At 40.1% G+C, this 15,875-nt stretch overlaps 1 protein-coding gene across 1 annotated transcript in view; it reads right to left on the bottom strand.

Moving 5' to 3' along the window:
* Positions 1 to 6,940: 6,940 nt before the first annotated feature.
* The window catches only part of LOC146719295 (multiple epidermal growth factor-like domains protein 10), a 206,963-nt gene continuing 198,028 nt past the window's right edge, over positions 6,941 to 15,875 (bottom strand). The window contains exons 24-25 of the mRNA XM_085463041.1: positions 14,338 to 14,556; positions 6,941 to 8,955 (exon numbers count right to left, since the gene is read on the bottom strand). Of these exons, the coding sequence (XP_085319167.1) occupies positions 8,750 to 8,955; positions 14,338 to 14,556 (425 nt within the window). The 3' untranslated portion in view covers positions 6,941 to 8,749. The remainder of the gene's footprint in view (positions 8,956 to 14,337; positions 14,557 to 15,875) is intronic.

Genomic DNA, 15,875 nt, shown 5'->3' with positions numbered 1-15,875 from the left:
TGGGTCTGCCCCGGGGCCTCCTGGTGGGACATGCCCGGAACACCTCGACCAGGAGGCGCCCAGGAGGCATCCTTGTCAGATGCTCGAACCACCTCAACTGGCTTCTTTCGATGTGGAGGAGCAGCGGCTCTACTCTGAGCTCCGTCCGGATGTCCAAACCCCTCACCCTATCTGTAAGGGAGACACCAGCTACGCTTTGGAGGAAGCTCATTTCCGGCGCTTGTATCCGCAGTCTCGTTTTTCTGGTCCCTACCCACAGCTCGTGACCATAGGTGAGGGTGGTGACGTAGATCGACCGGGAAATTGAGAGCTTGGCTTTTACACTCATATTTATTCAATACAGTAACAATACAGTAACAGTTTTACAGGTTAGAGATTTTAAAATTCCATAGAAATGACCACTGAAGTATTAAGTTAGTAGTAAACTAAGGAAAGGAGACTAATTAAACCAAAAATAATGAATGTTTTAGTTTGACCCCAGTCCCATCCACTAACAAAGGAGGCTTGTCTGTGTTATTTTTCTGTTGTGAAGATAGCTGAGACTTGTTTGATGAAGAGTGAAGTATTTAGCCTTTAGCACAGTATTAACCCTTTCACGCATAGCGGTCACGACAGTGGACAGCTATTCAAAGGCTGTTTTCTTGCACTTGTGTCAGTGTTGATGGCATACTTGCACATAAACCACTACATTGGACATGTGTCACTCCATACCAGTGGCGGTCCTAGCCTGTTTGGCGCCCTGGGCGAACACTCCCTCTGGCGCACATATTAAACATATTAAGGATTGCACATTAACATAAAACTGTTGTCGGAACCATACTGAATTTCACCAGAGAAACAAACACACACACACACACATATGAAGAGAGAGAGAGTATGCATAGTATGCAAACGGCTACCAAACAGCCATCATAATCTGTCATACAATGAGAACAGGACAAATCAACTGACAATGACTCATTAATATTGTGCTGAACACAGTCCAAAAGATTCAATAAGCTACATCAGTGTCTACTGTTTACTATCATAGCCAAGTGGCTAACGAATGTAAACGGAAGTTTTCGCTATCCCTACTAATTGATGTTATCTTGTTGTATCTGTTGTGGTCAGTGCCATCCTCTATGCTGTTGCATGCTGGGGCAGCAGGTCGAGGGTCACAGATGCCAACAGGCTAAATTAACTGATCCAGAGGGCCAGTAATGTTGTGGGGATGGAGCTGGTTAGGGTGGTGTCTGAGAGGCAGATGTTGTCCAAGATAAAGACAATGTTGGATAATACCTCCCACCCACTCCATGACATGCTGGCTAGTCACCGGAGCTCGATCAGTGAGAGACTGAGGTCACCAAAAAGCACCACTGAACGACACAGGAAGTCATTCCTGTCTGTGGTCATCTCCCTGTACAACTCCTCCATCTAACACACTGTAAACACTGCAACAGTTTCACCCTTTTTGCACACACTCTTTTCTGCTCTGTAATATTCTTCTCAATTTTCTTGATATTTATTTATAATCACCTCTGTTAATCCATGATGCTTATAATTGACTGATCTGTATATATTAGTGTTATTTCTTAAATGTGTAAAATCTGTAACATAATGTATTATTTGGAGTTTAGTCTGTTACTATTTTTTACCATTTCTTCTTGGAGCAACTGTAATCCACATCCTTTCCTTAGGGATTCATAAAGTAATCATAATATGATTCTGATTGTTTCAGGATGACCTGCCCTTATCCAATCACACGTCTGCTTACCTGCATCTTTTGCTCGTTTCTCTTCTTTTTTCTCTTTTTTCTAAACTGAGCACCTGATGGCTTTGAACTTTTCTTGTCCATTTTCCATTGGTTTTACTTTTGCACTCCAGTATCCATCCGCCAACCTAATAGACCTACACCTTAGTTCACAGAATCGCTTTGTCTATGGCTGGGGTCGGCAACCTGCGGCTCCGGATTCGCATGCGGCTCTTTAGTCTTCATACTGCGGCTCCAAGTGTTTGGAAAAAAATTATAAGTATTTAACTGAAGTGTATTTTATTTGTGTTAGTTCTTTTTAAACTTGTAGTTCTAAATTGGAAGATTATTGTGATCTTGAAATACAAAAATAAAATTATATGTTTTATATGATCTCGGACATGTGAAAAAAGTATGTCCTTTTTGACCACAAATTCACTTTCATTTTGACATATTTTAGCTTTATGTCCCAGATTTCCGCATCGTGGGACATTCTTTTACTTGATGATCAGAAGCCTGGCAAATAAAGCATCTAGCCGCTTGGATAGATAACACGACCATTGTACGGGCCCAGAGAGATGGAATTGGGGATATGGATGAAATGTCCATCTTCATCTCTCCGAAGACGAACTTTAAACTTCCGAACCCATAATTTGTCCCTCGGTTTAATAGGTGGATGTAACACCTCACGATATCTTTTCAAATATAAGTCGATGCCATGATCAGGGATTCTTCCTGTCCAGAATTTGACCACAAGGGTGGTCATTTCAATTTGAAGAGATGATTCTACTGTCCACTCTTTCCATTTTGGTTGGCCAGAGTTTGAAGCAACAATCTCCATGAAACATCGAAGAGGAGCTTCCTGGAAAAAACACAGTTCAAAGTCCCTTCTGTTTGGGAGAGAGATGAAAGAGTAAATGTCCGAGGATTCACCCAAGAGGACTGAAAAAGCAATTCCTCCGCAACATAATCTCTAGTGGGAAGTTCTCCTTCTCCAACATATTTCAATCTGACTCATAAATTGCCAAACTTGGAGGCATAGGGTGCAGGAGTATAGGGCGGCATGATAGATTCTGAGACAGGGCACAGTAGGAGCAGATGGGCAAGGATAAACTAAGAGTTCCCTCCCTTACCCCTTCCACTCGTTTTGGCTGTTCAGAAACGAAAGGAACAAACTTCCTTACTAGACCCCCACCGTCTGTCTTACTGTATGAGTGTGAGACATGCTACAATCCAGTGGCACCAAGGCATTATACAATAAAATAATGTGATTAATACATAAATAAAAGAAATTCCTATACACGTATTTCATCGTAATTATTGTTATTTAACTCTGTCATGCATGAATTATGACAACCTCAATCAGGATTTTTTCTTAAGTATTTTTATTAATCTTTTCATGCCAGAATAAAAATACTTAAGAAAAAAATCCTGATTGAGGTTGTCATAATTCATGCATGAAAGGGTTAAGCATTTACCTTAGCAATGCTTACTAGTGTCACATTATAAAGTCTTACCTTTATTTTAAAGCTTTAGTTACTTATTCGTTTGCATATTAATTATTATATATCAAGCTGCAACATATAGGGAAGTAGCTCATCATCCCCTGGACCTTAGCTCTTTCACTCACTAATCACTAATGTCAATTGTCAACATGTATCAGCCTGAACATTTGATATTCAATTCAATTCAATTCAATTCAATTTTATTTATATAGCGCCAAATCACAACATAAGTCGCCTCAAGGCGCTTCATAGATACAGAGAAAAACCCAACAATCATATGACCCCCTATGAGCAAACACTTTGGCGACAGTGGGAAGGAAAAACTCCCTTTTAACAGGAAGAAACATCCGGCAGAACCAGGCTCAGGGAGGGGCGGGGCCACCTGCTGTGATTGGTTGAGAAGGAAGACAGGATAAAGACATGCTGTGGAAGAGAGACAGAGGTTAATAACAGATATGATTCAATGCAGAGAGGTCTGTTAACACATAGTGAGTGAGAAAGGTGACTGGAAAGGAAAAACTCAATGCATCATGGGAATCCCCGGCAGCCTACATCTATTGCAGCATAACTAAGGGAGGATTCAGGGTCACTTGGTCCAGCCCTAACTATATGCTTTAGCAAAAAGGAAAGTTTGAAGCCTAATCTTGAAAGTAGAGATAGTGTCTGTCTCCTGAATCCAAACTGGAAGCTGGTTCCACAGAAGAGGGGCCTGAAAACTGAAGGCTCTGCCTCCCATTCTACTTTTAAATACTCTAGGAACAACAAGTAGGCCTGCAGTGTGAGAGCGAAGTGCTCTAATAGGGTGATATGGTACTACAAGGTCATTAAGATAAGATGGGGCCTGATTATTTAAGACCTTGTATGTGAGGAGCAGGATTTTGAATTGTGGATTTAACAGGAAGCCAATGAATGGAAGCCAAAACAGGAGAAATCTGCTCTCTCTTTCTAGTCCCTGTCAGGACTCTTGGTGCAGCATTTTGGATTAGCTGAAGGCTTTTCAGTGAGTTTTTAGGACATCCTGATAATAATGAATTACAGTCGTCCAGCCTGGAAGTAATAAAAGCATGAACTAGTTTTTCAGCGTCACTCTGAGACAGGATATTTCTAACTTTAGAGATGTTGCACAAATGGAAGAAAGCAGTCTTACATATTTGTTTAATATGTGCATTGAAGGACATGTCCTGGTCAAAAATGACTCCAAGGTTCCTCACAGCGTTACTGGAGGCCAAGGTAATGCCATCCAGAGTAAGAATCTGGTTAGATACCATATTTCTAAGCTTTTCAGGGCCGAGTACAATAACCTCAGTTTTAGCTGAATTAAGAAGCACAAAGTTAGCGGCCATCCAGGTCTTTATGTCTTTAAGACATTCCTGCAGTTTAACTCATTGGTGTGTGTTATCTGGCTTCATGGACAGATAGAGCTGGGTGTCATCTGCATAGCAGTGTAAATGTATGCTATGTCTTCTAATGATGCTGCCTAAGGGAAGCATGTATAATGTAAACAGAATTGGTCCTAGCACTGAACCCTGTGGAACTCCATAATTAACCTCAGTGTGTGAAGAGGACTCTCCATTTACATGCACAAACTGGAGTCTATTAGATAGATATGATACAAACCACTGCAGTGCAGTACCTGTAATACCTACAGCATGTTCTAATCGCTCTAATAGGATATTATGGTCGACAGTATCGAACGCTGCACTGAGGTCTAGCAGGACAAGCACAGAGATGAGTCCACTGTCAGAGGCCATAAGAAGATCATTTGTAACCTTCACTAAAGCTGTTTCTGTGCTGTGATGAGCTCTGAAACCTGACTGAAACTCTTCAAATAAGCCTCTGCAGATGATCTGTTAGCTGTTTGACAACTACTCTTTCAAGGATGTTTGATATAAAGGAAGGTTGGAGATTGGCCTATAATTAGCTAAGACTGCTGGGTCTAGAGATGCTTTTTGAGTAAAGGTTTAACTACAGCCAGCTTGAAGGCCTGTGGTACATAGCCGATCATTAGCGATAGGTTGATCATATTTAAGATTGAAGAATTAATTAATGGCAGGACTTCTTTGAGCAGTTTTGTAGGAATGGGGTCTAAAAGACACGTTGATAGTTTGGAGGAAGTAATTATTGAAGTTAACTCAGAAAGATCAATTGGAGAAAAAGAGTCTAACTTAACATCAATGGTACTAAGAGTAGCTGTAGATAATATTACATCTGTGGGATGATTACTGGTAATTTTTCTCTAATGATAAAAATTTTATTTGTGAAGAAGTTCATGAAGTCATTACTAGTTAACGTTAAAGGGATGGTTGGCTCAAAAGAGCTCTGACTGTTTGTCAGCCTGGCTACAGTGCTGAAGAGAAACCTGGGGTTGTTCTTATTTACCTCAATCAGTGACGAATAGTAAGATGTTCTGGCTTTGCGGAGGGCTTTCTTATAAAGCAACAAACTATTTCTCCAGGCTAAATGATGATCCTCTAAATTTGTGACACGCCATTTCCTCTCCAGCTTACGAGTCATCTGCTTTAGGCTACGTGTTTGAGAATTATACCGCGGAGTCAGGTACTTCTGATTAGAGACCTTAGTTTTCAAAGGAGCTACAGTATCCAGAGTCGTACGTAGTGAGGAGGTGAAATTATTAACAAGATAATCGACCTCTGTTGGAGCAGCGTTCAGTTAGCTGCTCTGCTCTGTGTTGGTACAGGGCATTGAAGATGATAACAGTGGGTGGATTATATTCTTAAACTTAGTTACAGCGCTTTCAGAAAGACGTCTACTGTGATAAAGTCTACTCTCCACCGCTGTGTAATCAATTATTGTAAATGTAAATGTTATCCATCAAGACTATCAAGGTTAAACTCTTTGTGCATGAGAAAGCCTTACTATGCCTTCAAGAATAACAACATATTGTTAAGAATATTGTGAGGCATTGAACCACAGGAATTGGTCTGTCCACCCACAGAACTACTATTCTGTATGGTCTCTCAGGAGCTGTGTGATGTCTCCTGTGGACCCCAAGTAGCCTTAGTGATGGAAATGATGGTATGATTATTCCTCACTAAGTACTCTGATCTAATAGGATAATCAAAAGATTCCCACTGACAGTTCCAGGATTTGTAATGTGGATAGCAGGATAAACTGAAGCAAATAAACAATAAACACAATGTGATTAAAATAGATCTGCAAATCATGCCATTAGAATAAATTACTACTAATAATTCAAATCTGGCCAATTACACCTTCAACTTTTATTAAAACCCAGCAATTCATTATCTTCCACCTACCATAGGCCAACAGGCAGCATTCACCCTGGACAGGTCGCCAGTCTAAGCTAACACAGACAGACAGACAACCAGAATTTGGGAATTTAGAATTAAAATAACCCAGCTCCACTAACTGCATGTCTTTGGATTGTGTGAGGAAGATGGAGTACCCAGAGAGAACCCATGTAATAACAGGAAGAACATGCAAACTCCACACAAGAAGACCAGATGGTGGATATGAACTCATTGGGCAGGCGTGCGGCCCCCTATTAAGACCTGATTAGCAAACGGAATCATTTTTACAGGAAAAGGAGGACTCCCAAACTTCTGGGTAAACATTAAACATTAAAAACAGAAACATTCCACCACATGACTGCAGCTTTATATCTCTGGATGAAAGGTGAAAACAGAGTTTGTTTGTTTTTTAAAATCAACATATGACACCACTCTCCTGAGCTGTCATGACTTTATTCATTTCAGGGTTTTCAAAAACAAAAAAACAAACACACACCCTCCCCCCCCAAAATGTAAGCAGCACTACATACACCTATACACATGAACTATTGTTTGGATCAAACATATCAAACCACTAAAAAAAACAAGATAAATCAGAGCAAATAGAACAAAAACAGGAAACCAAATCATTGGGATAGCAAACTGTACACATAAGATTGTCAACATGTCCTCTTATTGCTGTTTGCTACAGCCGAACTTTAGTTGCTTCAGACCCTTTTACTTTTGCGCACTTTGTAAATGCAAATTTATGATGAAACAATGTATTTGTAAGACAAAATAAAAATGTATTTGTGAATCCTTAATTCATTCCTTTGTGTAAGCAGTTGGTCTTCATGAGTTTCAGCCAGTTAAAAGCCTGGTTTAAGTCTTCAGCTTGTTTTAGTTAACTGGTTGGGTTAAAATAACATTAGTTGAACTCATTCAAACATTTCTAAGCATTAGGTGATGAATAAATATAACTGAAAATCTATCATTTCATCAATTATAGTGTAAATCTATAATCTGTAAAAAAGGAGAGCAGTCTGAATATTTAAAGTGATTGTATGTCTATCATTTTAAAGTTACTGCTACGTTGCATAACACATTTTTGTCAGAGCTACATGAAAACACATTTAATTGTGTTTAGTAACACAACTCTAGCGACTCTACAATAAAATCAGGGAAGGGGGAAGTTGCCTACAGAACTGTTATAACCACAACTTCCAACCTAAAATATATTTATATTTCCAAGAAGTATGTTCCAAATGGCATGTCCACAGTAGCATGGCAATTATCAGCAAAAGAGCTTAGCCATCTGACCATGATCACAATAAAAGCCAAAGAATAAGGGTATTCCTCACTAACCATTATGCCCTGAATCACCTTTTTACATGCATGTATAATAAGCTCAACATAAAGAAAAAAAATTACAACTATAATCACGAGGTGTACAGTAAGTGTACATCAAATACACCACTTTGTCTACAGTACATACAAAAAATAACGTTTCTGAGCAAAAACATGAACCCCAGCAGGATCTTTAAATATGTAAACACGAAATAAGAAACAGTGTGTATAAAATACTATACAGGTGCTGTAAGTCTGAAGATACTCCAGTTATCTTTTTTTCTGTCCTTTTCTCAGTCCTTTTTTCTGGGGAAATAAAAGGATAGAGAGCCTTTTCTTCGGAGGAGTCCATTGGATTTCTTTCCCACAGCACAACCGTAATGCCCACATGATGTTCATTTGGACCTAACATGCTAGTAAATAAAGTAGTCTTTGCAGATGTACAGTGGGCCTCAGTCCTATCTTTGGCACAGCCATTGCAGTCTTTACGTGAGCAAGTCAGTTTCTTTTTTGACATTCATCTTCTGAGTCGAGATGTCTCAAAAACCGCTGAAACGAGTATATTTATGTGTATATGTACTTGTATTACCCCGCTGCTGGCAATTTTGGTGTGAAAATAAGAATATAAAGATGTACTGGTGACTGACACAAAACAGCTCAGACTGGTTGGTTGGTATATCATAGTAAAATGTCAAACAGCCGTCTAGCAGTCTGGACACTGCAAAACAAAAAGAAAAACAAACAAAACAAACAAATAAAATGCTACTTAGAAAATAAATAAGTAAGTATTAGTCCCAGCAACACATTTTCTCCATCCTTTAAATATCAACCTGTATTTACTCATCAGTGTCAAAACACTTTCTACTTTCATACTTCAGTTTCTTAGTTCTGAGTGCACTGGATCCTGTTGGGGGGCCCTAGAGCAGGGAACTGGTGGGGCTGCCGGGCAGTGGGGGACTGCAGCTGTTCAGGGTGAGGCTGTGGCTGTGGGAGGGGCTGGGGCGCATTGGCAGCAGGTCGTAGTGGCTCGGGATGTGGCTGTTCCTGGGGAGGTCGTATGGGTTCTGAGGGTAACTGGGAACCACTGCAGCACCACTTGCCGGCACAATACTTATGGTTGGTTCTGGGGGAACAAAAACCAAGAGAGTGGGTCTTTTATTTCATTTATATAATTTACACAATCCGGTTGTTCAGTCTGACGTCACTAGCCGTGTCTGGGCCTAAACTCTGCTGCAGGTCCATATATCAAACGATCACTATGGCATTACTGAGAGTTGAAAAACTGTCTAAAGTCTTTCATCTTTAATAAAATGATCAGCGTTCTGCTCTACCAGGTGTAACAATTGAGTTTAACATCCAGGCATCCATGAAAACGGAATTTATGACATTTAACGGAGTTAGAAGTTAGCAGGAAGTTAGCTCGCTAGCTTCTATCTAAATACAATATAGCATGTCCTGACTGCGGGGTTTTGGAAACAAATTAAAACGTACAGCTCTGTTATCACTTCCAGCATAAATGAAGACAGAAAACTAAACAGCAGTGACATTTGTAGGGTTACTGAAGTTGGGCTAGCTGGTATATAATGATGTGCTACGTGACCGCTAGCGACACAGCTATGTTAGCATAATATAAACAAGCTAACCTTTTTTCCACTCGATAAAAGATAACGTGAGTGTTCTCGGTGGTCAGGAACAAATGTAATCGCATGGCAGGATGCTGTAAAAGGACCAAACTTCATCCAGGAGAACAACTGAGATAATCCATCCACAATACGAGGTTAGTCATTCATATACTGCTGCATGGGCTGGGCTGTAGTTACATCCTAAGGTTTTAAAAACTGAGCTTAAATAAATGATTAACGGTAATAAAAGCCGAGGGAGGTCAACAGGGATCACTGACTGTTTTAGGAGCTTTTTGAGATTAAATAGAAGAAAATACAAAACATTAAACATGTTAACAACACAAAAGCCATATTAAACGCAGACTACTTTAACCTACTACTTTAACTTTAACCTTAGTTAAAACCATAAATTTTCACTGTTATGCCGATGACACCCAGCTCTACCTTTCTTCTAAACCCAATTCATCCCTCCCACCTACCTCCCTCTCAGACTGTCTTATTGAGATTAGATCCTGGTTCTCCTCCAATTTCCTCAAACTTAACAGTAATAAAACTGAAGTTTTACTTGTTGGTTCACCATCTATCTTAACCAAATCCCACAGCTTTTCCATTAACGTTGAAAATTCTCCCACCCTCCCCTCCCCTCAGGTTAAGAGTTTGGGTGTCATACTTGATAATACTCTTTCATTCCAGTCTCACATTAATTACATAACCCGGTCTGCTTACTTCCATTTACGTAATATTCACCGACTCCGTCCCTTCCTTACTCCCCATGCTGCTGCCATCCTTGTCCATAGTCTTATTACGTCCCGTATTGATTACTGTAATTCCCTCCTATTTGGTCTCCCTAAAAGGTCCCTTCATAAACTCCAACTTCTTCAAAATTCTGCAGCTTGGATTATAACCCGTACTCCGTTAAGTGCTCATATTACCCCAGTTCTTCAGCAGCTTCACTGGTTGCCCATAGAAGCCAGGATAAATTTTAAAATCTTACTTCTTACATACAAGTGTATCCATAAATCTGCTCCTTCATATTTGTGTGACCTGCTCCATATCACCACTGTTTCCCGCCCTCTTAGATCATCATCTGCTATTCATCTTTCTGTTCCATCCTCATACCTTATTACTATGGGGAACAGAGCTTTCAGTCGCTCTGCTCCTCGGCTCTGGAACTCTCTTCCTCCTGCACTAAGAAATATTGACTCCCTCTCCGTATTTAAGACACAGCTCAAAACACATCTGTTTAAACTGGCTTATTCGCTTTAATGCTGATTTTATCTGTTGTCACGCTCTGTTTTGTAATTTTAACTTATTTTATGTATTTTATGACTATTGTTCCTTTTATTAATTGTGTGTTTTGTAAGGTGACCTTGGGTTTCTGAAAGGCGCCCTCAAATAAAATGTATTATTATTATTATTATTACTTTAGGCCCGGAATTAGGATTCGTCGCGTCATCACTGAACAACCAGATACAATGCTGTTGTCAACAAAGAAAATAAGTTTTCTTCTGCCTTATTTCAATCAAGTCCAAACTTAGTAAAATGTACTACAGGCATCAAATTCAAACACTTGAACCACAGAGTGTCATAATTCTGTGATAATGTCATGATCCCCCTGGTGTCTGGCCCCATTCCAGATTGCTTGAAAACAGCCAGTGTCTTTCCTTGTTAGATCCCACTGTTTTTATAATTATAGACCAATTTCCAAACTCCTGTTTATTTTCAAAATCCTTGAGAAAGTTGTTGTTCTTCAGCTCCTTCAAATTATTGTAGGAAACATCTTTGATAAATTCTCTTGTGGTTACAGATAAAACCACAGCACTAAAACAGCTTTACTGAAAATGATATTGTAATGCACTCAGATAAAGGTGAGCATTCCATTCAAGTTCTGCTCGACTGATCTGTAGCCTTTGATACTGTTGATCAAGCTACTTATTAACAGACTACAAAACTGGGTTGGCACCACTGGTACTGCCCTCAGATGGTTTTCTTCATACTTATCAAACAGATACTTCAGAATTTCTATTAATCAGTGTATGCATTCATCTGTACTGCTTGCATGTGGAGTCCCCCAGGGCTCAATCCTTGGACCAATTCAGTTTTTTTTAATATATGTTACTCCTGGGCCATCTCATTAATGGGTTTAGTTTAATGTAGATGACACACGGTTTTGACATACCCTTCTGTCAAACCCAACAACCTTAACAGCTTCCCCTGCCTCAACAAACGTTTCTCTGCCATTACTAATTGGATATGCTCTAACTTCCTCCATCGCAATTCTGGTAAAACTGAGGTTCTAGCACACGGCCAAGACACATTCTCCAAGGAGGTTAGTCAGTACATTAGCCCATGCAATCCTCCATAACCACAACTGTGCATTAATGTACAAGGATTACCTATAAGTCTGCTGATTGCTGATTGGTTGACAAGTGGGCTGGAAAAGGGAAGGGAGCAAAAGTGAAGATCACTAGGAGCAAAAAAACTTCAAAAATAAAAATATGTCTGTGAAGGTTCTCAGTCATCCAGGTCATCGTAGTCAAAGGAGCTTGCAAAGAAAAGCGTCTGGACTTCTTTAAGTTGCTTGAAGACGTTTCACCTCTCATCCGAGAAGCTTCTTCAGTTCTAAGGTCAAATGGTGGAGAGTCCCAGATAGAAACCTAGTGGGAGTTTCCCCCCACAGAGGGACAAAGGACCCCCTGATGATCCTCTAATCGCCTGAGCCAAGGTGTGAAACTGGGTGTGGGTCCCAATCAGCCAGAGTTTCGGGTGAACTCGTTGTGAAACCTGGCCCCACCTTATCATGCGAATTCCTTAAAAATACTTGAAAGCACATGGTTCAGTTCCACCTGCTGAACTATACATTTTTCTGTGATCTAGTTTTATTAGTGTAGTGCGGTGACTCGTACAGAAAGGATAGCAAAGATGCTGTTTGTTGGGCTGCAAGACGCTAATTAAGCAATGAAAAAAATGGCAATACTCACTATGTGTTAACAGACCTCTCTGGACTGAATCATACGTGTTATTAACCTCTGTCTCTCTTCCACAGCATGTCTTTTATCCTGTCTTCCTTCTCTCACCCCAACCAGTCACAGCAGATGGCCCCCCCCCCTCCCTGAGCCTGGTTCTGCCGGAGGTTTCTTCCTGTTAAAAGGGAGTTTTTCCTTCCCACTGTCGCCAAAGTGCTTGCTCATAGGGGGTCATATGATTGTTGGGTTTTGTCTGTATATATTATTGTAGGGTCTACCTTTTGGAGATTAAGTATTGGAATTTCAGTAGCGGGACCACACCTCCAAACACGCTCCTTCCGGTTCTCATCTCTATAGGTTCCCCCAGTTCTGCGAGCTGTTCATTCTCGTTTACGTGCCCCGCCTTCCGTCCCTCCTTTTTTTCAATTCTTTAACTTCTTCACTTCTATTTAGTACATGGGGATCTGCCAGGCCCGGGAGCCGTCACCAGTCCCCTTCAAGGCCTTGAAACCGCCGCTCGATTCATGTTCAAGCATTCACCTTTATCTACTAAAACCTAAATCGAGGACGTGGGCCCAGCTAGTGAAACAATATAAAGTGCCTTGTGGTGACTGTTGTGATTTGGCGCTATATAAATAAAATTGAATTGAACTGAATTGAATTGACTGACAACCTGACATGACATCAGATGCTGTAGGCTAAATTTTTGCTTAGTGTGCCTTTCACTCAACAGATATCTACACTTACAGACCACGTCATCAGTTACACCATCCCAGTCCTGGGCTGGACCCTTTGCCTTAAAATGGCTTAAATTCTCTGTGTATAGCTTTAAGAAGCTGCTGAAAAGGTAAATTTTAACATAACAGCGTGACATCGTTACATACCATGCTTTCTCTACATCAACTCTGTCTATCTAACATTGCCTCTGCATTGCCAATGCTGCTTCTCCACTTTATTCATCAATGATTGTGCTTTCCACATGATAAGAAAGGCCAGATGCAGCTTATAACTTGTGCTTTCTCCAATACTCTCTGCTGTCATCTCTCTGTTTCTTCTTCTGTCCACCTCTGCATTCTCTGTATTTTTCTCTCAAGATTTCAACTGGAATCTCCACTGTTCTAGCCAACAGAGTGGTCAGCTTCAGGGCAATCAGCTATTCTCTGAACTAAACAATGAGCGCAGCCTAATGTTGTTGCACTGCAGTCCATTGTCTAAAAGAAAAAAGTATTCCCAAAGGAAAAGACAAAGCAAAACTAGGGGGAAAAATCAAGAAAAAGAACAAGAGTAAGTTAAAAAATACCTGCAACAGGATGCACACAGGCTGAAACATGAGCACATATTGGACATAGGCAGGCTGCGTGGTTTGAACAATGGTAAAGTGGTCCAAAGGGGCCGTAGGTCTGACCAGAAAATATCCCCCACACTAGTACACTGCCAGGAGCCTGAACTGTTGATACAAGGCATGATGGATCCCTGCTTTCATGCTGTTTACTGATGCTGCTGTCTGAATATTGCAGCAGAAAGTGAGACTCAGCAATGTTTTTCCAGTTTTCTGTCCCCTGATTTTGGTGAGAACTGCATCCACAGTTTCATCTTTTTAGTTGACAGGATTGGCACCATTTCTGCCATGTGATTGGCTGATTAAATATTTGTGTTTAAAAGCAATAGAACGGGTGTATCTAATGAAGTGGCCGGAGAGTATACTTTAGTACAAAACAGTAAAACTAATCACAATAGTGGAATTATTAATGCAAACCTGGGGTTATATTATTCAGCCATACAAACACTGTGCTAATGGAACTCCACCTGCACCTCTGTTTGCTCTGCATGTGCACTTTGACTGTGTATCTCAAATGTGCCTAAAAATGTTCTTATTAACCGAAAACAGGAGACAAATGTAAAACACTGCAAATGTACCCATGTTGTAGACATTCTTGGCAGGCACAGTGGTGGTTGTAGTCGTACTGATGATGGCAGCAGAACAGCAGTGTGCCGTGTGTTCATGGTGTGCTGGTGATTTCATCTCCACGTAGCTGCTCTCTGAGTGCTTACATAGGCTGGGATTGTCGGTTATGGTGGCGTACGGGTTTTCACTGTTGAGGGAACAGGTGCTGGACAACGAACTCTTCACATAGTCTAAGGAAAGAGTGAGACACAGAGTGTTTAATCTTGTGTGGTATGACATTATTCAATGCTTAATTAATTAAAAAATAAAAAAAAAGCTTCTTCAAAAAGCTCTGTTTTTAAAAAAAAATCATTTTTGATGATTTTAACCCAGCAGCACTCCAGCTTTTCATAAAATGATTTTTTGTGTGTGTGTCAAATCAGAAAGACGACTCTCTGCAGCTATTTCCTGCATCCCTGGTCATTATTTTAGTTACCATAGTGACCAAATTCTCCTTGGATAACTGATCACATCATGTACTGTTAAAAGAAAATGAGACACTTCACAGTGGTAAACACGTCTCTGTCACAACCTTTTTGATATATGTGTTGCTGCCATCAAATAAAAATGCTGCAATATATTTCTTATAATATTATTTTATTTTTCAGTTTAATATTTGATATTTTTTTCCTAGGTTCTACTGTGAATAATATATTGATTTCTTAGATTTGAAACTCATTCTATTTTGATTTACACTCTATATAGTGTCAGCTTTTTGGAATTCAGATGGTAAAAATATTAATTTGCATAAGAAAAACACTTTAATTTTTAAATTGCCATTGCTTAGGTTGCATTTCAAGACATTAGATGGCTGGAAATGTCCTAGTCTAATCCATGGACCTTATAGTGAGATATGCAGGTATTCTGTTCACCTTTTTGCTCAGTGTAAAGTAACTGAAGAGGGAAACAGACCAGAGTCAAACTCTAAAATGAGAAGCTGAGTGTGCCTGTATGGAGCTGTGCATCTCCTCTATAGCAACAGAGTGAGAGACGTTCAGTCCTTTTTAAAGCAATGAAAACATGTGTTAAGTAGGAGCGACAAAGAATTTAAAATAATCTGTATTCCTCTCTAAAATCAATACATATTCTGTGTAGTCTTTTAGTTGGATTTGTTGTAAAGAACAAAAAAGCTGAGGAGTTTTCCTTTAGGAAACATGGATGTTAGAGTCTGCATTGGAACACTTGACACCAAAGATTACATTTTAACACCAACATCAGCACTCAAGGGCAGCTGAGGTTAAAACCTGCAGATAAAGGAAATGTAAATCAAGGCACAAAGAGAGCATTCAGTTATAGAGAAGGAGAATTCTGTTTCCAAGGGGAGTTTTGGGGCTGATGAGGGTTAAAGCAGGAGGATGACTCCAGCAGGGAGGAAAAAAACACAGTGAGAAGAGACGTTGGGTTCACCCTGCAAAGACACAAACACATCTATGAGCACAGGCTGGAAAGGATCAAGAGGAACAGTGACAGTGGTAGTAAAGTAACACCACCTGTGTGGCATGCTGCACCT

This window comes from Copadichromis virginalis, linkage group LG1 (assembly GCF_057382275.1).
Source record: "Copadichromis virginalis isolate Kocher_CV1m ecotype Utaka linkage group LG1, C_Virginalis_male_GT1.1, whole genome shotgun sequence".
Taxonomy (NCBI): Eukaryota; Metazoa; Chordata; class Actinopteri; order Cichliformes; family Cichlidae; genus Copadichromis; species Copadichromis virginalis.
The sequence above is the reverse complement of the archived record's forward strand: the minus strand, read 5'-3'. Positions and strand labels throughout refer to the sequence as shown.